At 43.2% G+C, this 21,605-nt stretch overlaps 1 protein-coding gene across 2 annotated transcripts; it reads left to right on the forward strand.

Moving 5' to 3' along the window:
• The first annotated feature begins 5,499 nt into the window (after nucleotides 1-5,499).
• GMFB (glia maturation factor beta) lies at nucleotides 5,500-19,430 on the forward strand. Of its 2 annotated transcripts, none has more exons than XM_090034383.1 (7): nucleotides 5,500-5,673; nucleotides 7,527-7,623; nucleotides 8,519-8,568; nucleotides 10,213-10,262; nucleotides 11,826-11,908; nucleotides 13,375-13,448; nucleotides 15,403-19,430. In XM_090034383.1, exons 1-7 carry the CDS (start codon nucleotides 5,671-5,673, stop codon nucleotides 15,472-15,474), a joined length of 429 nt encoding a protein of 142 aa, XP_089890509.1. In that variant the 5' UTR covers nucleotides 5,500-5,670; the 3' UTR covers nucleotides 15,475-19,430. The 2 variants fall into 2 exon arrangements, with proteins under 2 accessions (XP_089890509.1, XP_089890508.1); XM_090034382.1 differs by lacking the exon at nucleotides 5,500-5,673 and adding an exon at nucleotides 6,009-6,168.
• The last annotated feature ends 2,175 nt before the right edge of the window (nucleotides 19,431-21,605 follow it).

Here is a 21,605-nt window from a genome sequence, read left to right on the forward strand (position 1 = left end):
GGCTTGAGCCAGGGTCTCTCTCTGGTAGCAGCAGGGGCAGGTGCTGGGGGTGTCTGTAAAACATGCATGCCCATGGTGACAGGTGCATGCAGGAGCGGCCAGCTGAGGTCTTTGGCAGCATGTGGGATTCGGCCACACAGGATATGGGAAGGCAGGGTGGAGCAGCAAGGCTCAGAAGAGGTCTGTTGAAGTCCGTGGGAGTGTGGAAAAGCTCAGAAGAATGTAAATGGAGAGAGGACGAGATAGTGAAAGGCTAGTGGTGTAGCTCTGCAGAGCATGTGGGGGATGGAGAGGCAGATAGGGAAGACCATAAATCAGAGGCAGGCAAAATGCAGCCCGTGGGCCATATGTAGCCTGCCAGGTCATCCTATCTGGCCCACAGGGCCCCTAAAAAATTTAGAAAATTAATATTTATCTGCCCATGGCTGCATGTCATGTGGCCCTTGGTGGCTTGCCAAAACTCAGTACGCAGCCCTCTGCCCGAAATAATTGCCCATTCCTGGCATACATAGACTTAACAACAGTCTGGGTTCCCATGGCGGTCAGCAGTTGTTCTGCGGATAATCACATGCTCCACAGAGGTTAAACAGAGAGCGGGGCTGAGACTTGTTCGGAGGATGTTATGCTCTGATATGTGCTGGGCTCAGTCTGCGCCTCAATCTGAGTTATGTCTGGCAAAAAGAAAAAATAATGGTGAGAGATGTGACCACTTGGCACCTTTAATGCCTCTTGTCCTCGCACCCAGTCCTGGAGCTGGGTAGGGCCTAGACACTTGGTGAGGCATAGAACAGGCTTGCTTCAAAGCAGTGCTGTCCCACCTAGCCCTAATGCCACGTGAAAGCCTATTTCAGTACTTGAGGGTTGTTGGAGGGCAGCGGCTGGGGCGGTGTTGTGCTACTGGAAACCCCCCCTAAACCAGGGTAATCCTCCATGACCTGTTGTAATGCTGCAGCAACATGTATAGAAGGAAACTCCCACGGCAAACTTATTTTCCAGTGTTTTTTTATGTTACAGGCCTGAGTAGCATTCAGACTATTAACACAGCATTGTAGCTATCCCACTGCAACCCCCCAGCCTTGCCAGCAGGTATCTATCCCCACCTACCTCATCCCTGCTGTTTCAGTGCAGTCCTATACGTGGTACTGATCTGCCAATGAACCTTCGTCCTTACCTGTAACACACCTCTGCTGAAGCCCTCGGTCCCTACAGCAACTCAACCAATGCAGCTTCATCCTGCTCAGCACCCTGATAGTCACCCTGGGCCTTTTCCTGACTGGAACAAAGCAGCAGACAAATAGTAGATAAGGATCATATGGTAAGGTGCCTAGGTTATCAAAATCATTTTGCATGTGATCAAAGTAAAGCATTTCATGTCTCTAACTCCAGAGGTGGATTTAATCCCTGGGTTTTTTCCCTATAATACTTTAGGAAAAACTGATCCTACAAATTAGATCAAAAGTGTTCCATATAGGTATTAAGAGCAAAAAGTGTCTGGCTTCCCAGAGAAAATAAGTAACAAAGATTTTCCTTCCAATAAGTAGACATCAGGACATCATTATTGTTCAATCTGTTCAACACAACATTTAAATCTATTCAACATGATACATATATTTAACACAACATTGAAATCCTAAGATCATGAGCATATTTACCCTTACACTAAAATCATCCCCTTTCCTGCTGTTTGGACCTAACTATTTCTGTAATGCTGTACTCCAGGACACCCCCCCCCTACACACACAAACTTGTGCTTCCAAACTGTACCCTTTTGATTGAACACAATTTTTGAATATATAAGCTTCCTATTGCATCCTATTAAAAACACTCCTTATATATTGAAGCAGTTGAACCTATACATGTATTATACTCACAAACAAATCTCTTGATCTGAGGATCCAGTAAACTTGCTTTTTTCCCCCTTTTCTGAAAATAATGTTTAGGGTTTTAACTAGTTGTTTGACAGAACACAGTTTTGTTATGTTGACTCTTGCTCTTGCTGAAAGACTGCAATTTTATGTTAAAGCTTTGAGATTTTAAGAAATGAATGTAATCAATTTGATGTAGTGTCTGAGGTCATTAGTCTTCACATATATGTTTTCACTGTATCATTATATATAACAAGACAAGTTGATGACTTTTACTACTCAAGGTTGTATGATTTCCAAGATACTTGGCATCCCCTTGCTGTAGCAAGATTAAGTTTCCAACTACATGAAACAGGCCAACTTTTGACAATATCATAAAGAGAGCAATCCACCAGCAACCTTATATGGAGAACAAGCATTCCTAGTGCTTAGTACTCAAACTAGGGTTTTGTTTATGCCCAAATGCTGCCCCATTTCCAGAATTAGTTGAGGCTTATATAAAAGGTCACATGAGAAAATATTTAGACTAATGATAGATAATACATTTGAAAATATCTGCTGTACTTTGGATGTCAAACTATATCTCCACCCCAGCTCTCTCATCTGGCTTTATGGTTGTATTTTGTATACATTCATACTTATTTATTCAGTAGACAAGCAAGCCTCAAGAGCTGTCATTTTGATACTTTCCACTTAGTGGCATCTATGTTCATCAGCTCGTATGCTGGAGTTGGACTGTAAGCTGAGAAAAATAGATTTTGCCTTTTCAGTGGTCCTTGCAGAGCTATAAACTTAAAAGATTTGCTTGATTCAGATAAATGTAGCAAGGGATTGGGATTCACTTTAGAGCCTCTTGCCTTCCTTTCAAATCTTAGACTAAAAGGTCATTTTAATACAAGAAGTGAAATGCATCTAGAAATTCAAGCAATTCTTACTTTGGTGATTTCTTTTCCCCACAACGTTGGACACGCAGTGTCTGACAGTCTCGTGGTACAATTCTAGTTGTATTTTCAGTAATGAGAACTACATATTCATTGACATTGTTAAGGCTACAGTTATGCAATAAATCCTGAGCAGAACTCTGTACCATTTAAGGGAATGGGGCTGTACACAGGGAAAGCCCCTTGCAGGATAGGGGCTTGCATGAACATACCCAGCCTTTTATGCATTTAAAAGGACATCAGCCATTTTGGAAAAAATCACAATATGGTAATTTTTGTGTATTGTTACTACTGTACCCCAGGTCACTGAAACTGAATGAGAGTGAGGGGGAAAAAAATCTCTTTATCCATTTGCTTCCTATATGCACGTGCATTTTACAAAAGCCTGCTTGAAATTTAATTTTTCTCCTGAGCTGCTCACTGCTCCCTGTGTTTACACTGATGTTTCACACAGCAGCAGGGGAAAGAAGAAACCTTTAGGAGAAATGAGCAGATGTTATTTTAAAACTGCAGCAATTGGCCAGGGACTTGTGGCCTGTACAGTCCGTGGGGATGTTGTGACAGTGTTGATTGTAGAAAATAGGGCTAGAAAGGACCTTGAGGGGTCATCTAGTCCATTCCTCTGCCCCGAGGCAGATCACCCACAACCTTTCCTGACATTGATCTAATCTGTTCGTAAAACCCTCCGATGATGGATATGCCACAACCTTTCTCAGCAATTTAGTCCAGGGCTTGACCATACTTTTAGTTAGCAGCGTTTTCCTGATGGCTAACCTAGAACGCCCTTGCTGAAATTGAAGCCAGTTACTCGTCCTCCTATCCCCGGAGGACGGGGGAACAGTTTAATTACCTTCCTCTCTGCATATTTGATCATGTCTCCCCTCAGCCTTCTCTTCTCTAAACAGACCCATCCTTTCACTCATTCAACCTTTCCACACAGGCCATGTTTTTCAGACGTCCAGTCCTTTGTACTGTCCTGTCTGTAGTTGGTGCACATCTTTCTTGTAGCAGGGTGTCCAAGGCTACACCCAGTACTCCAGTTGGGTAGTTGAAGGATTACTCAGTACATCTTATATACAACGCTCTTTTTTATACATCCCAATACAGCACTGGCTTTCTGTGTAAATGTGTGAATTATTTTCTCCCATTCAATTTGTAATTCTCCATAATCCCCAGATCCTTTCCTGAAAAACTGCTGCTAGCCAGTGGTTCCCCATCTTCTTTTTGTGCTATTTATTACTCCTGCCTATGGGAAGTACTTTACCTTTATCTGTAATGAATTGCAACTTCTTTTTCCCCCAAATATTTCTCCAAATTATCAACATAATTTTGAAAGTTAATCCCACCTCCCAAAGTGCTTGCAACTACTAGCAATTTGCAATTGTCTGCACTCGGGGCTGGACTCGATGATTTTATGAGGTCCCTTTCAACCCTAATGTCTGTGAAGTGTATTCCAGCAGTTCCCAACCATTTTGGACTCAAGGCAAACCTCGGAAAATGCCAACCTCCGCTTTCATTTGTGTTTTAACTACAGAAAAATAAAAGAGCAATCCTTGTGACAAGGTATTTGGCAGAAATTGCAGATTTGCTGGAATCTGACAGGCACTTCTGCGATGGCCTCGAATGAGCTCCATAAGTTAACTCCATGATTTGTAAAAAAAAGTCCTTTCTCTCGTGAGTTTTACACCCGACCCCTCCTCATCTCAGTGGATGCCCCTAGTCCCGGTGTCCTGGCACTTGGTGGGTACCAGCCCTGCACCCATGATGTCACGGACCCCATCTTGTCCCCCCTCCGCCGTCTCCTTTCTGCGCCGAGGAGCCCCGGCAGCCGCTCCTGATGCAACGGCTCTGTGCTTTGCTAGGCAGCAGCACGCTATACTCTGGCCTCGGGCCCCAGCGTTGCCCACGCTCATGATTTTCATCCTTAATGTCTGTGTTTCGGGAATGTGAAAACCTTAGTTTTTTCTTTTATATAAGTTTATATTTCTATACATATATACATATATATAGATATAAATATAGAAATATTGTAAAGAGCTATGTTTTTCACGGTCCCAAAGCACAGATTTTTAAGAACAAGATTCGGCCATGCTGACGTCACGCATTGTCTGATGACGTCACGCAATGCTTGGCGTCGTACAGCGCACAGCCCGCGCGGGGCAGGACGCGACCAATCACGCCCCGTGGAAGCTGGGCAGCGCGGGCCCGCACCTCTGATTGGCTCGAGGCTCGTGCCCCTCCAGTTCCATTCGCGGGGAAATAACGTGACCCCTCCCGCTGTCCATAGCCCGAGGCCCGCTCAGCTGGCGCCTCTGATTGGCTTGAGGCCTATGCACGGCCCCGCTCCCCCGCATACGCCTCCTGTGAGGGCAGCGACGTGACCCATCCCACTCCCCGTAGTGCCAGCTCAACCGACGCCTCTGATTGGTTCTAGGCCCATTCCCCGCGCCCCCGTACTCCGCCCGTGTCATCCGCAGGAAAGAAACACGACCCCCCCCGCTTCCCGTAGCCCCAAGCCAGGTCAGCCGACGCCTCTGATTGATTGGCTCGAGACCTATGCCCCGCCCCCCTCCTTCCTCTCGTACACATCCGCCGCGCAGCTTTTGGACCCCTCCCTCTCTCCGTAGTGCCGCTCAACCGACGACTCTGATTGGCTTGTGGCCTGTGCCCCTCCCCCGCCCCCCCCCGCATACAAGTCCCATGAGGGACAAGCCTTGACTCCTTCCGCGCCCGGTAGCACTACGACGCTCTGATTGGCTGGGGGGGGGGGCGGCGCAGGCGCAGGCGCAGCGGGGGCCGGTTGCCGTGAGAAGGGGTCGGTGGTCGGTGTCATAGCGCGAGGGTAGCAGCGTGGCCGGGGCACGATGGTGAGCGGCTGGGGGGTCGCGGTCCTGCTAGGGGGCGGGCGTGGAGTAGCGGGGCCACGGCTGGTGTCTTCCCGCGGTGGAGAAAGGCAGGCAGGGGGTGCTGAAGGAGGGGCGGCCCTTCGCGTAAGGGTGAGGAGCAAACTGTTCACATGGGTCCAGCTTTAAAAGGAGAAAAAGGTGGGAAATTCCTCTCCCCCCCCCCCCAGTGTTTGGACGAACGTGTATAGGAAGGGTGCCCCCCCCAGTCGTTTTATGCGGATACAGATTGGTTTGCGTAGCTTAAAAATAAGCATTATAATAAGCGGGGCTGCTTATTTCAGTTAGGGTCGGAAGGGACCGCTAGTCCATCCCCCACTAGACCGTCCCAGCTAAAGGGGCGGTTCATAGATCGCTCCTCCCCTCCACCCACTAGGGGCCGGAGCTCGTTTTAGGTGCCTCCAAATATTGGTTTCAAAAACTACCATGAACGAAAGGGAGAGCAAGTGTGTGGGACAGGTGAGGTGCTTCAGGTGAACCTGATCTCTTTTATTAGACCAACTTAAATTAGTTGGGAAGCATTTTCTTAGCCATCTTCTTGGGTTTAAAAATCTCTTGTCAGACTGAGGAAGGGTCTGCAGTTGGTGTTCACCCTTCCTGGCTGGAGTGAATAGTAAAGAGGTCAGAGGTGGTGGGGGGAGATTTTAAATTACTGTGTTGATTTTAAATTACTCTGAAATGTAAGCGTGTGTTACCTGACTCGTAGGTCTTGTTAAATGCTCCCCACATGGGTGAAGTTTGAAAGTTCAAAGCGATACTTCTGTGTTTAACACCCAGCAGCCCTCTAATTTCAAGCCCTTTTTGGATATAAATCTGAATACATGACGCTGCTGCCTCTGGTTGCAATACTAGTTCCCCCTGCTCTAAACAGTCAAAGTATACAATAGCAAATGCAGTGCAAGTTTTATGAAGCCATCTCATTTCAGAACCAGACTTGCAAAAAGATTTGAAGCTCTGCCTTCAGCCCTAAGTTACAGGCATAGGGTCACTTGATAAAATGAATGTACTGGCAGTTCTCGACTTACGTTTCAAGTTACAATGTTTCACACTTACAACTTTTATAAATTGATGCCCTATTTTGACTTTCTGATGTCAGTTCGACTTTACGACGCTTGATCCAATGCAACGCCATGCCAGCGAACAAGTTCGCTGCGTTGCTCATCTCCCTGGATAAAGTCTGTCCAAACTTCCTTGGACACTTTTTTTTAAGAAAGCAGACGAGACTCCAGAAAAACCTGCAGCCAGGACTCCTGAGAAGACTCCAGCCAAGAACCCTTCAAAACATCCAGCAAAGTCACCTCGGAGAAGTCTTTCTAAATCAATGTGATTGCTATTTGCGGTACATTAATGTAGATGTATTACTCATCTATAATTGATCGTGTACAAAATTCTGGGGTATCTTTGGTGAAAATAGGGTATCGGGCCTTGGTTCAGGAACCAGTCCCCCATTTATAACATTGTTTCTTATGAGAAAATTAGTTCCAAGTTGCAATGTTTTGACTTGGGACAGTTTTTAGAAACTAATTGTGTCATAAATCTGAGGACGGCCTGTATAGAAGTAATTTTCTGACTTTAGGAATTGAGAATATATAACTATCTGTAACTAACATGTGGTTCTTACATTTCTGATTAGTTAAGAATCATCGTGACCTTCTAAGAAATGAGATGAGTTCTGTTTTCTTATACCAGAAGTCTGCTTTCACAGGGCTTGATACTTGTATCTACACCTGGATTGCATGTTGTTCTCATTGTTCTAGTGGAGACGGGGGATTAAAATTTAAACAATTCTTTTCTTTTTTTTCCCCCCTCCTGTGTAGAGTGAATCTCTTGTTGTTTGTGATGTTGCTGAAGACCTGGTGGAGAAGTTGAGGAGATTCCGGTTTCGTAGGGAAACCAACAATGCTGCCATTATAAGTAAGCTAAAACCACTGCCAACAAAAGTTTCAAGGTCTTATAAGAAGTCTCTTTGATCATGTTGACCTGCTGCAGCAGGATGACATAGACTGTGCTTCTAGTACAGGGGTTGGCAACCTCCGGCACACGTGTTGCACATGGCATGCAAGGCCATTTTCCTTGGTATGTGTTAGGGCTAGGGAAGCAGGAGCTCTTTGTAGCCTCCTGGCTGTAGCCGTCCCTGGCTATGGGGTAGCTGCTGATAGCCATGGAACCCAGGCTGCTCCCATGGAAGCCCTGCTGCAACCAGCCTGCACTCTGTGGCTATCAGCTGCTATCCAGAACCTGGGCCAGCTTCAAATGTCTGCTGCCTGTCTTCCTAGACTCCAGGGAGTCAGCACGTACTGGCAGTGCTCCCCGCTGTGCTGCTCTCGCCTCTTCCGCAAAGCAGCGTTAGAACCTGGCATGGCAGGCCACAGCGGGGGGCACAAAAAGCTGTTTGCTCCCAGCTCCCCACTCCCCTGCCACCCTTCCCCTGCAGGCAGGGGTAGCAGCAAGAGGCACAACCCTGTGCTCCTGTGTACACATAGTTAAGTGATTTGGCATGACATCAGCGACTCATTGTGACTTGTGCTGTCAGCATGGCTGAGTGATCCAAGGTGCCACAGTCAAGCACATGTCTTTCCTGTCCTGCTTGGGGTAGGCCGGGACTGCAGGAGGAGAAAAGCATAATATTAGTGCAGTGGGAAGAGGTAGGATACTGCTGAAGAATTTTATGCTTGTTTCTCTCTCTCTTTTTTTTTCCACCCCCCCTTTAAATGACTAGTTTTAGCCTTCAAATAAATGAGCAAGGTTTATGTAGAGAAGTCTTTTATAGAAAGTAGGTCACCTGTGTTGTGTTGTGTGTTTCTTACAGTGAAGATTGACAAGGATAAGCAGCTGGTGGTACTGGATGAGGAGCATGAGGTTTGTTTTTTCATGAATTGTAAATAAGAATATCTTCAGCCTGCTGTGTATTGCTGCCTCAGGTGCTTGCCTTTCATTTCAATTTTGTTCTCAGATCTTCATCTCATATGGATCACTAGCATTATTTCAAATGCATGGTCACTGCATCTAAAGCTTAAATTTTTATTAATGGTGTAGCTGTAAAGAAGCAATTGAGTTTTGTTAATTAGCCAAGTAAAATGCCTTAAGATTGAAATTTGTTGATGAAATTATATTGTAAATGAGAAGGCCTTTGTGGAGGGATATTTGCTGATCTGCATGCTACAGACTAAATTGATGTGCCAACAATTAGAAGTTAAGAACTGCAGAGGATTGAGGGGCCTAAGTATATTGGGTTCAGTCCAACAGGTAGCCTTTTGTGATGTGCAGAGGGAAAAGTCGCAGACGACACTAAGATGTGGGGAGAGGTGGGCATGCTAGAAGGGAGAAATAGGCTGTAATTGGACCTAGACAGGTTATAGGGGTGGGCGGATGAGAACAGGATGAGTTTCAATGGTGACAGGTGCAGGGTGCTGCACCTGGGGAGGAAGAACCAGCAGCATACCTACAGGCTGGGGAACTCCCTTCTCGTCAGTGCAGAGGCAGAAAAGGATCTTGGAGTCATGATTGATGCCAAAACGAATATGGGCTGACAGCGTGGGGACCTGGTCAGGAAGGCCAACCATACCTTGTCATGCATCCACAGATGCATCTCAAGCAGGTCCAAGGAGGTGATCCTCCGCCTCTATGCTGCAGTTGGATTACTGTGTCCAGTTCTGGGCGCCGCACTTCAAGAGGGATGTGAACAACATGGAGAGGGTCCAGAGGAGGGCCACTCGCATGATCAGGAGTCAGCAGGGCAGGCCCTACAAGGAGAGGTTAAGGGACCTGAACCTGTTCAACCTCCACAAGAGAAGGCTGAGGGGGGGATCTAGTGGCCTGTTACAAACTAGTCAGGGGGGACCAGCAGGCATTGGGGGAGTCCCTGTTCCCCCGAGCATGACCAGGAGTGACCAGGAATAACAGTCACAAGCTGGCAGAGGGTAGGTCTAGGCTAGATATTAGGAGGCGCTACTTCACTATCGGGGTTAGGACCTGGGGCCAATTTCCAAGAGAAGTGGTGCTGGCTGCTACCCTGGGGGTCTTTAAGAGGAGGCTGGATGAACACCTCGCCAGGGTTGTTTGACCCCAGTGCTCTTTCCGGCCATGGCAGGGGGTCAGACATGATGATCTGCTCAGGTCCCTTCCAACTCTACTAGCTATGGGGGAAGAAAAAAAAACTTAATAAAGTGACTTGAATTGGCTTTCCTTCATTCCCAGCACACTGAAATTTGCTGTAATATTTTGGAGAGGGAGGTATTAGCTATTTTAATAGACCTGACTGTTCACTAGCCCAAAAACTGGTCTCTCATGAACAAAAACAAAGTATTAAATTTCAAGAGCACAGTTCATATCGCTGGTTATTCTCTGGACTTTTTTTTTTCCAAAGATGCTTTAATAATTTTGTGCAATATTGTCTTCAGTTAAACTACCTGTGCCACTGCATTTTTACAGTAGTTTTTCATCCTTGGTGCTGTAGCCTTTACTCACTTGGCTAAATATTGCTTATGTTTCCAATATTGCCAGGGTATTTCTCCTGATGAACTAAAAGATGAGCTACCTGAGAGACAACCTCGATATCCTTCTGTTGCTAGCATTAAATCTTCTTCACTGAAGAATGATGTCTAAAATATATTGAAGTTTTCAACTGTTTCTTTAAAGCAGTTGTTTGTGTACTGTGAGATTCTGTTACAGTAATTCTCCACATTCCTGTTCAATAGTGATTCTCACACTTGCATATGTACCTTGCATTCATATCCCCTACTTAACACAGATTTATTTGTACAAAGATGTAGTAAAGTCTTTAAGACTTCCTTACTTTCACAGAATTGTAGTATAATTGCTAATTTGATTTTTATCTTTAGTTTGTGTAAAGTAAAATGTCCATTTTTTAATAAATGTCAGGATACATCTTTCTGTATGCAAACAGGAAAGTTGGTCTGCTCTAGGCCTTCAGTTTATTAATGTAAACTGCTATGAATCTACTCTCAATTTCTGTTGCAAAACAGCCAGGGTCTAATTTACCCACAGTTGCTTGATTTACATCTTCCACTGACTTCCCAACTGTAGGGGGAGTTGCACTCGAGTGAGTGAGGGAAGACCCTGTCCACTAGGCATACTTGCATCTCCCTTGATATGTCTATAGGAGTCCTAATCTGTGTTTTTAAACTGATAGAAATGATAACAGAAGGAAAGAAATGAAGCAAATACAGCAACTCTTATGAATTGACTTCTGCCTCTCATGTCCTTAGAAGCCAGTCTACTGGCCGTTGCCATTCTTGCTCATCTCTTTTGCAGAATGATTTAAATTATGGGTTTTTTTTTTTTGTTTTTGTTTTTTAAGCCATGACTCTTTATTTTAACTGTTGGCAAAGCATCTGGAAACTTAATATTTGGTCCATAAAGAGTGCCTCATGGCTGTTTCCCTTGCTTTATAAAAACAACAATCTGTTGAGAGAGCATGGAAGAGGTAAAACATCACAAGCAGTTGGCTAAATTGGATGGATTTTTAAAACACTAGAAAAGGAATCTGGGAAAGATGGGGGTTGGAGGTAGGGTATAGTGAAAAGAAGAATACTAAAGGACTGAAACCTATAAATTTTAATAGATTCCTATGTAATGTGGTAGGTGTTTAGTATAGAACAGGGGTTTTTAACCTTTTTTATGGAGTGTACCCCTTCTGGTGGGTACCTCTCCTGGACTGTACCCCCTGGATAAGCACAGGCGGGTCTCCTGGCAGCCAGCTGATGAGCAGGGGAAGGGGATGCCCTGGCAGCTAGTTGACAGTGGGGAGGAGGGTACTGCCGTGGCAGCAGATGCATGGTGGCAGGCAGGGGCAGTGTGGGGTGGCACACTTCCCAAGTACCTCCTCTTCTCTGCATCACTGCCACATACCCCCTGGAGCCTTCCCAAGTACCCCCAGGAGTACGCATACCCCCAGTTGACACCCCCTGGGATAGAAGAAGTAAGGTCCTACAGCAGATGAAACATATTTCAGAATTAAGAAATGGAGATGGTTAAATTCCATCTCATCTTCTACCTGTTTAAGCAACTTATTTTTATTTATATAAACTTTGCTAACTTTGGGGATGATGCTCTCAGATCTTTGTTTTCTTAAGTTTCTTTAACCTTATAAAAACATTCATTGTGTATAGCTACAAGTATGAGCATGAGGATGGAAGAGTTTCTTATCCACTGTGCTTCATCTTCTCCAGTCCTGTTGGTGAGTGAGCAGCTACCATTCTTGATGCTGTGTGATTTATAAATGTGAAAGTCCTTTATTTGCAAGGAAGTATTAAGCAATTCCATCTTGCTCTTCTGAAGACTCAAGGTTTTCACACGTAGGCTCAGTTCTTCAAAGTGGCCCATTCTCTGCCAACCCTGGCATGGAGGCTCTGCGAAGTACCATGTGTGATCTTCAAGGAGTTACTAGAGGGAAGTCCTTGTCAAGTATGAAGAGGGCTTTGCATTATACCTTGTAGAGGAGGTTGTCTCAACTATTCCCGCTGTCAAAAAAACTATTGTAATGCTGGAGTTTGTTGGAGTAACTCTAAGGCTGCCTTCACTGGCACTAGGAGTAAAGTAGCATCTGGGATAGGGGTGTGCAAAGCCACTGCACTTCTGTCTTGCTCCGAGTTCTGTTAATATGTAGAGACAAATTAATGCTTTGATATTGGGCTGCAGGTTTTGAATAGTAAAAGGGCAGCTTTTAGGATTATTGGATTACATTGTTATCCTCTAGGTCCTAAGAGATGAGTTGATTGCATTTATTTTACCCTAAATTACTCTGCAGACCTAGAATAGCCAGGTGGGTGGAAGAGTTTAGCATAAAAGATCTTTCTCTGTGCTTGATAGTGAATTTTGGTAGCAGAAGTCATAAGCCATGCTTACAGTAGTGCTGACAAGGCTCTGCTGTCTGAGAAGCTGAACAGCAGTAAAATACTTAATGAAAGACCTTCAACTAGTTACATAAATGAACTGCTGCTATCTTGAAGACTGCCTAAATGTCCCGTCCCCACCCCCTTTCTACTCCTACTTCCCAGTGAAACAGTCTGATTTTAAAGCTACATAAATATCCAAAGTAATCTTTTTCTAGAAAATAGCTTACTGAGTTCAATAAGATGATACATATTTTTCCATGGCAGCTGAATATTTCTTTGCCCTGAAAGTAGATATTTTGAAAGCAGCATTGGTTAGATCCAGACAGATAACGGCTTCATTGCAAACTACTTCTATGCTTTTTGGGAAGATAAGTCCTTCAGAAATGGTAGCAAAGGCAAATTTGGTTTCCAGTGGATCAGCACTTCTGTATAATGTAGTAGGAAGAAAGGGGATTCAGATTTCTGCTTTGCTGGCTATGCAGTTTGAATTGCACTATAAAGAAACTCCACAGTGGCATAAGTTGATATCTTGTATTCTTTCAGTTCACTGTTAAGCAGAAGTACAGATACCTGTTGATGAGGCTGCCACTTCAGCCTTGCTTGTTATTACTTCATAAATACTGATATGGTATTTTTTTCTTAGTTTTACTTTGATGCTTCAAAAGGAATTGGTCCCTGCCAGGCAGAGATTCCTGCATACTGTTGAAGGTGTAAGCTCTGTAGTGTTAAAGGATTGTAGTAAAAAATGTCTGTTAAATACAGCTTTGCTTTCCTCTCCTCTCTTTTCTGTCCCTCCCCCGCACTACAGGGTGTAAGCCTGAGCAACAGATGATGTATGCTGGAAGCAAGAATAAACTTGTACAAACAGCTGAACTCACCAAGGTATAACTTACTGATCAACTGAAAGAAATGTACTTTTCCATTTTCCAAGAAAAGAGGCCAAGTTACTGTTGGTACATAATACAGCAGGAACCTTGGGTTCTGAGTCAGGAAGGCCTGAAAATTGTAGCCTGCTTTTCTGATGCTGAGTGGTGAAAGTTTTCCTGGGCTCAAGGGGGAGCTCATACTACAAGCAGCTCATCCCTCTGGTCAGTTGGAAGACTGCCCAGACTTCCCATGTAAGAGGGGAAAGCCCAGAGACCGGCTCTGCTGGTGATTTTTTTTTTCCCCCTCTTTGTTTACAAACACCTCTTTTGCCAATGTGAAAGCATTTTGAAAGAATGGCCAGGTGCAAATTGGAGGGGATGATTGTCTCTTGTCCCGAAACTAGCCCTGTTTTAGATGTAGTCATGGTGTTGATCCCCGTCTGCCTAACGGGGAGGTGTAGTCTCGGCCTCTTGAAGGCTCAGATCGAGCGAAAACATTTATTCCTCTTGCTAAACTGTTCTCTCCCTGAAGCCACTTCTTTTTTGCTTCTGCTCTTGCCTTCTCCCACTGACTTCCACCTGACTTGACTTAATTGACTCGCTCTGTATCTCTGGGTCTTGGCATATTAGCTTGGCTTCTGTTTTGCTGTTTGACGCTATAATATTGATCTTGTTTCATCTTTTTACTCAACAATCAATAGTTCAGGAAACAACAGACTGAACACAAAAATTGGTGTTCAGAGATGGGGGCCAGCAAGGCTAGAAAGTAAGATAAGGATGACAAAGCCAAAGTGGAAACAAGGGGACAATCTAATAATGAATCTTAAAATGTAGGGATTATTAAGAAAAGGGTTAATAAGGCAATTCATGCCAGCCAAAAAGTAAGTTCACTGGCAACTTATTCATAAATAACTTCTTTGAATCCCCCTACTCTTAGTTGATATTATTGGCCTCCTGTCCTCATATGTCCTTAAACTTTGTTGAAATTGGCACAACTTCAAATTTAGACTGAATATTATAGTAAAATATCCTGATTGCTGTTAGGATACAGGGCATTTTTCCTATTTGCTAATAATTCTAACTTGCAGTTTGTCTGCTTCAGACTTAGCTTGCTTGCATTGGATGAAAGAGAGCTCTGTGCGCTTGCTGTTGAGGCAAAACTAATTGCTGAGCTATTGACTACCTTTAAGAAGGTAGTAATTCACTAGTGCAAAACCCAAGGACTTTAGCTAGAGCGATGTAGTACAGCCTGACTTGGCATATGGCATTATCAGGTCAAAAATTACTCTTCTACTAGACTTTTATTGACAAGGGTGATGGAATACTTTGTGCTTTGGTTTAATCAGCTGGTTCAGGACCTCTTTTTTTTTTTTAAAGAACTTTTGGAAAAATTCACAGTGTTTGTGAGCTTAATATTTGACTATATACCTCTCCTCTACCTTCCAGTACCAAATGAACAAAATAATTTGGTGATTTAACTTTTGTGGGTGTCTCCTACCACTTAACTAGAATTTGGATGGAGTGCACTCCAAGTGCTTCAACATTAATTTAGAGCAGTGGATGGTTAACTTTAAAAAAATAGAGATCTTCTTGGATTATAATTCTGTACGTATCAACATAATATTTTAAATTACTCTGAAATGGCATTCTTGGGTATTGTTCAGATACTGTATCTTCACTACAAACGGGTAGGAAATCCAGAAACAGAAATTATGGACATCTGTAATACAAATTAACTTGAACACATCCTGCCACCTAGGGTCCTGCATAGCCTTATGCCTCTCTCTATTCTAGGATGTTAACCTGCCTTTGGAAAAATGTACGTGAAAGAGCATGTGAACACAATTCCGTGTTCATCATGCTGTGTTTACAGTGCTGCTGTATTGCATCAGTGGAGGGGTTACATGATGCCTCTCTGCTTTCCAAGTAATAGAATATAAATGTCTGCTTGATTTTGCAATTTTGTTTAGGTGTTTGAGATAAGAAATACAGAAGACCTAACTGAAGAATGGCTGCGTGAGAAATTGGGCTACTTTCACTAACAGAACCTCTGTATTAAGTATTTATGTACCATCCTGACAATACTGGAACCAGACATGAATACTTATGCCTAAATGCACTGTATTTACAACAGTTTCCTGCAGAATATCTCTTATGCAAAGTTTCTACAAGGAGGGGAAGGTTTGTCTCCTTGACTTAACAACACTTTGCAAAGTATTGTCTTATTTGTACCTTAAGGGAATGCTTGTATGCAGGGACTCTTTTGCACTCTCATGATTGATATCTATTACTACTACCATTCAAAATTTGTAGCTATTTACAAATATAACTCAGAATCTGACACTAACTTTCTGAGCTGCAAATACACCCTTTTGGCAGATATTCTGTACTGTTTATATATGAAAATAGTACATGACAATCTGTTTTGATCTTATGAAACTTTGACTTTATGGCTTTTGAATTTCCCAAGCTAGTCTGTGGAAGTGTTTAATACTAACTGAAGCTGAATATTTGTACTACAAAAAAAGTAGCCTTTTTGTCCTAATAACTTTTTTTTTTTTCCTCAAGCTTTCACGACTGACTCTGTAATTCCAATGACTATCTCAGTTGCTTATAAGTTAGTCTAACTACAATTCAGGGTAGAATCATGACTGACCAGGACTTACAGAAAATAGCCTAATTTCACCAAGACTATAACTCAAGGGCTCAATTACACTGCTGGTTACATCCATTCCATGTCTCTCTCATAGAAGACTTTGTCCGTAAATTGACCTCTTAATTCACATCCTTTTGTCAGATGAACACCTGTTAATGCTGTGTGCCTTTACATTGTTAGCTTGAAACTAACAATTTTACACTGCCACTTACTCCACATTTGAAGAGTGACTTTTGTTAAAGGGTCCAAGTAACATGTTTCCTAGTGCCTCATGGTGCGACTGACATGTAAAAAATGAAACAAACCTTTGAAATATTCCTGTCCCCCCCACCTCCCCCAAAGAAAAAAAATTCCAATTGACTGCCACCTTTAACAAAGGCCTGGGGGTCCAGTGGTTCAGTTATTTTCATATTTTTTGAGTCATTTGACTTCAAAATGGTCTTATTTTTGTGAGAGACTTTGGCGGTTTGTAACTACTGTGTATTTTTTTTAATGAAAGACAGTTTCCTGACTCTTAATTGTTTGTCAATCAACATTACATTCCAGCTTGAATAACTCGAATTAGTCTTCACTTAGTTATGGTTCATCTCCTTGGCAAAACAGCAAAAGAGTCTAATATATAAATTGTATTTAACTTTTTATAAATGACATCTTTTTAAGAGTCTGTTTTATATATTATATAAAAAAAGTAGAATAGTTTGAACTGGGATATTCCGTTTGACCCATGTAGTGGCAAAAAGGTATTTGTGTAACCATGTCTCACAGCTTATGTGGGTGTGTTTGTGCTTCTGAATAAGTGTCTTCTGAAGTGCAGCTTCCAGTTGGGGATAGCTGCTGTTTAAAGTACAGCTGCCCTAATAATCTGTGTCTAATGAGGAGAATCCTGACTCAAACTAGGAGGCCAGTATTTCGTGCTGTGAAACCTTTGCTGAAGGAATACATGTTTACTTGCAAATACAAAATAGCAGTGTTTTTTCAAGAAATCTGCACATAGCTCATACACTTGTCTTCAGAGGCAGTAACTGTTTACTTCACCTTTATTGCTCATTCATATATTCACAATATGGATTTGGGCTTTTTTCCTCCAAAACTAATTGAGAACTATTGTGTTCCTTAGAAGATCTTCTAACTGGAAGAAGTGAGGGTGGGGTCTACATGGCCAGTATCTCTGCACAGCACTACAGCCTGAATGCGGGTGGTACTGAAAACAGTGTAGCTGTATTAGTCTGGCCCCGATGCCCAGATTAAGGTGTCCATATGATTTTCAGTTCCCAAGCTATTTCTGGCATCTGCATAGCACTGCGTCATGGTGTGTAGACATGCCCTAAGATTCCTGTTTTACTGTACTGAACTGGAAAAACCCATTTCCTCATTCTTCGACAGAGAGCTGACTGATTTTATATATATATTTCTTAAACTAAAAATGTGATTTTTTTTTTTTTTTTGATTTTTATTTTTTTTTCCCCTGGGCCAGTAGAATCGGCTCCTGTTGACAGACATATAGTTTTCAGAAGCCTTATCTATGTCAATAAAAGGGACCTCTTTGGGAAGAGTTTCTCTTTCACTGAAATTAATATACCAATGAATTCAAGTGGTGATGAGAAATTAAAAAGGGATGCTTCCAGTCTTCTGCACTGTTGCCCCCTGCTTGTATTCCTGAACCAAAAGCTTCTCCCTCAGAGTCTTCCTAGTTTTTCTTTTGCTGTTCCACTACACCTCATTCAGCTTTCTGGCACTCTTCCTGGCTCATCTTCTACCGTCTTCCACCTCAGCTTCACCCCAGGAGCTTTTGCCCCTTTGCTTACCCTTGTACACATCCCCAAATCATGTGGGCCTTTGTGATCTGAAGATGCTTGTGATGTATAGGATGCATGAATCCCTACGAACACTGGTGGCTCTAGGGGTGCTTCCTTCGTTTCTCTTCTTCACTCTCCAGTGAAAGAAGTGAAGCAACTGCAGTAGTTACAGGCTCTCTAAGCCACTGGCTTTCTGCACTGTACAGGTTTTGTACAGTATTAACACGCTTCTGCTTGCTGTCTAATGATAAAAGCTACAAGGACAGTGTTCAGGATTCTCATAACTCAGTGCAGGCATTACTAACCTCAGTGCAGTCCACACAAAAGGTGCAACTTGTAATGCTGCCGTGTTAACTGCCCAGTCCTGTCTTGAGAACTGCTTTTTCTTTACAGCAATCCCTTAAGATCAGCAGGCAGTAAACCTTTCCGAGTAGTCAGAAAGCCAGTAAGTTCTGACTTTGCTTATTGGGCAAATTTAACTACTAGTGATGATTCTTGTCTGACCAAAAAACACATTTACACCTAAAGAGTATTCAGACTGTTAAGACAGGATAGTATTTAAATCATCACAGGTGGAGGAGCCATTGTAGTTCTAGGTTTCGCTCTGTCAGCTTTTTCTCTTATGGGCTTCTATTACTCAGAAGTGAATAACTGCCATGGCAACAGCCCCTGACCAGAAACTTGACTTAAAGCTCTCCAGAATGGGGAGCCCCTCCCTGCTTTTGCAACGTTAAATTTGGCTGTTTTATATTTAAGGCAAGTGGATGAGGGATACCCATTTGCAATCCCATTAATCAGAAAATGGCCAAACTGACGTAGCACGAGAGTTTGCATGTTGTTTGTTCATAAAATGGACTGATGCTGTTGGATTTTTGAATAAAAATGTTTAAATGCTGATATTTGGTGGTTTACTAGTATTTCCAGTACTGTGTATGCCTCCCTTGATAGATCAAAATGGCAATAAGGGTGGGATCTACACCTTTCCGTGTATCACACAAAGGAGTGTCTTGCATATTCCCACTGCAATCCTATTTTTATATCTTAAAACTAACCAGCTTTAGTTCTGAAAATCATCCTAAAATAATGTTAAGGGTCTGAGTCATGTGCAAGAGCAAAGTAATTGCCTTCAATCTTCACTCCATAATTTCTGTGCACACTGAAATGTGTGTTGAAACATCCCGCTCGAACTACTGCAGAAACAAGGTGTAATGAGAGATGAGTGGAAATTCTCAGCTGCTTTCTTTGGCCCTTTGCAACAAAAGAAAGGCTGCTGTGTGCTGCTTAAGCATATGCCAAGATAAATTCCCAATGCTGCAGATAGAAGAGGGTATCAAGGAGGCTTGAAATACTGATGGTCAGTGTTGTTAATTTAACAATTCCATGTAACTGTTAATGTCAATAACTGGTACAGTTTCCATGCACTACTTAGTCTCTGCTAGTTCATACTGCATGTTTATTTTTAAACCAAACCTTTTGCTAAGCATGGTGCTTGTATTGGTTTAAATAAAATGTTAATACATAAATTGCTGTTTCCTGTCCAGTTTTCAAGTACTTAATGAAATGCGTAAAAAGGCCTAAACCATAAGAGGCATCATTGCATGAGTCACAGCACCTGTTTTTTGTTTTCTGAGCAGGTGCATCTCAGAGAGATGTTTGTAATAAAATGTCTTTTATGTTTCCAAGAAAGTCAAGGCAGCAACTTCTTAAACCATGGGATGTTTCTGCCAAAATCATCATCAGGGAAGTACTTAGATACCCTCTGTGTCATCACAGGGTCAAGGCTGAACACAATTCTGATGAGTGTGTGGCTCATCTCCACTCTTGCAGGAGGTAGGTACTGTGGGGCTCCCATCCTCTCCATTTGTGGTTTTCTTTACAAAGACATGTTTTTATGAATCCTAAAGCACAGTTTAGTAAATGCCAGAGCTGCATAATCTGTGGGCTCTGCTCTTATTTTGTAATGCCTCAATAACTTGCCTTTTTACTGTAGTTACCAAGATACAGTGGGCTGGAAGGCTGAGCCAAGCAATTTGCACAAAGTATATTTCTTATTAGCAGTTAATCTCCTCCTCTCTGGGAAGTGGCAGGCTGAGAATACTGGTGCTGCTTTGCTTATTGGCCTCCTTCAGCAAGAGGAGCAAGAAAAAAGAGGCAATGCTGTTGCCCTGTGGGGTCAGGCCAATGTTCAGGATCTCAATATCGTGCTGTTAGACAAGAGGGTGTGGTGTACAATTAAACATACGCACAGAAATCAATTAGGTGTGCACACACACACTCTAAGTGTATACACCCCCACCAGGTGTGCACGCATAGTACGAAGTCAGGCACACACACATCCAAAATTACCAGCCTAGGCACATGCACACCTATCACCAATTCAAGCACCTACACTATACACACCAAAAGTTAGACAAAAATCAGCTGTCAATACCCGCACACTCCATACACATACACGGATCACTAATTCGTATGTCACACACACGATTACATATATATGTATATTCACCTCACATACATACCACCCACCTACACATACACACGGGTGCGTTCCTAACTTGGATGGTATGGTATGTATGTGTGCGCGTTTGGGGTATCTATGCTGGGGGGCTTGATAACTAAAGAGCAAGTGGTAGACACTGGGGGAAAAGCCAGTGGAGATGAGACAATAGCAAAGAACCAGGGGCTTGCAGGCAGACAGGAGCTCAGGACGGCTGGAGCCACAGGAGCAGGACAGGTGTTGGAGGTGGCCGTGAGCCAGGAGCAGGAGGGGGAGCAAAGAGACAGGAGCGAGAGGGACGAGGAGCAGAGATTGGAGCAGGGCTGAGCTGTAGTAAAGCAAAACCCAACTTGGGTCCAAACAACAGTTTTATTAAATGAACACTGTACTGTACAGCTTGGTTCCCACACACACTCACACGATGGTAGCAGGAGAAAGAGATTCAGTGGAAGGGTGGGAGTGCAGGGAAGAGAAACAGAGTCCAAGCCCTTGGTTGAAGAGAGGGTGGTGGCTACCTATCCAGGCTGGAAGGGGGTCCTCAATGGCCAGTTGGGGTGTTTGTCCAGAGGGGGGCGCTGGCAGAGCTTCTGGATTGATAGCATGATGTGGAGCAAGTCCGGTCCAAGTGAAGATGGCATCCCCAGGAGTCAGTCTTCACTACCCCTTTTTATGGGGCAGGCTACCTATGACCTCCTATGGGGAGGGCAAGTCCAGGCAATGTCAGCTCCCTTCCAGAGGTTTCCAGATGTTCATACTGAGCATGTACAGCCTTGGCACAGTGGTGGGCTGCCTTGTCTTTTGTGTCTTGAATGTGGAGGGTGGTTCTGATGGCTGGGTCCTTAGTCCAGGTATTGGTTTTGATGGTGGGGTGATTTAGTAGGGGGTCCTGTTATCGTGTTTCATTCATCCATTCACTCTTTTGCTTCAGGCATTCAAGGAAAACTAATTGATGTGGGAGAGGTTACAGAATTGCAACATACTTACACAACAGGGCATGGGGACAAGATGGGAATGAATATTTGACATCACTTTACAGACACAGGCCTAAACCATACAATATTACTATGAAACAATAAAAATCAATGCACAAATTATAGGAATGCAATATAATCCAATATAAAACAATAACAATCAATACAAATATAACAGAACACTGTTTACAAAATATAAAAAAGGGGCTTATTACAATAATAGTATACAAGAGCTTAGCTTACCTAGTACTAC

The sequence above is a fragment of the Crocodylus siamensis genome, chromosome 2, assembly GCF_052110815.1.
Source record: "Crocodylus siamensis isolate JL-2025a chromosome 2, ASM5211081v1, whole genome shotgun sequence".
Taxonomy (NCBI): domain Eukaryota; kingdom Metazoa; phylum Chordata; order Crocodylia; family Crocodylidae; genus Crocodylus; species Crocodylus siamensis.

Excerpts from the sequence above, each read along its gene's own strand:
- GMFB (XM_090034382.1), top strand. The coding sequence starts at position 6,136 with ATGAACGAAAGGGAGAGCAAGTGTGTGGGACAG. Across the intron at positions 10,263-11,825 it reads CTACCTGAGAGACAACCTCG|ATTCATTGTGTATAGCTACA; the intron begins ATATCCTTCTGT and ends CCTTATAAAAAC. Across the intron at positions 11,909-13,374 it reads CATCTTCTCCAGTCCTGTTG|GGTGTAAGCCTGAGCAACAG; the intron begins GTGAGTGAGCAG and ends CCCGCACTACAG.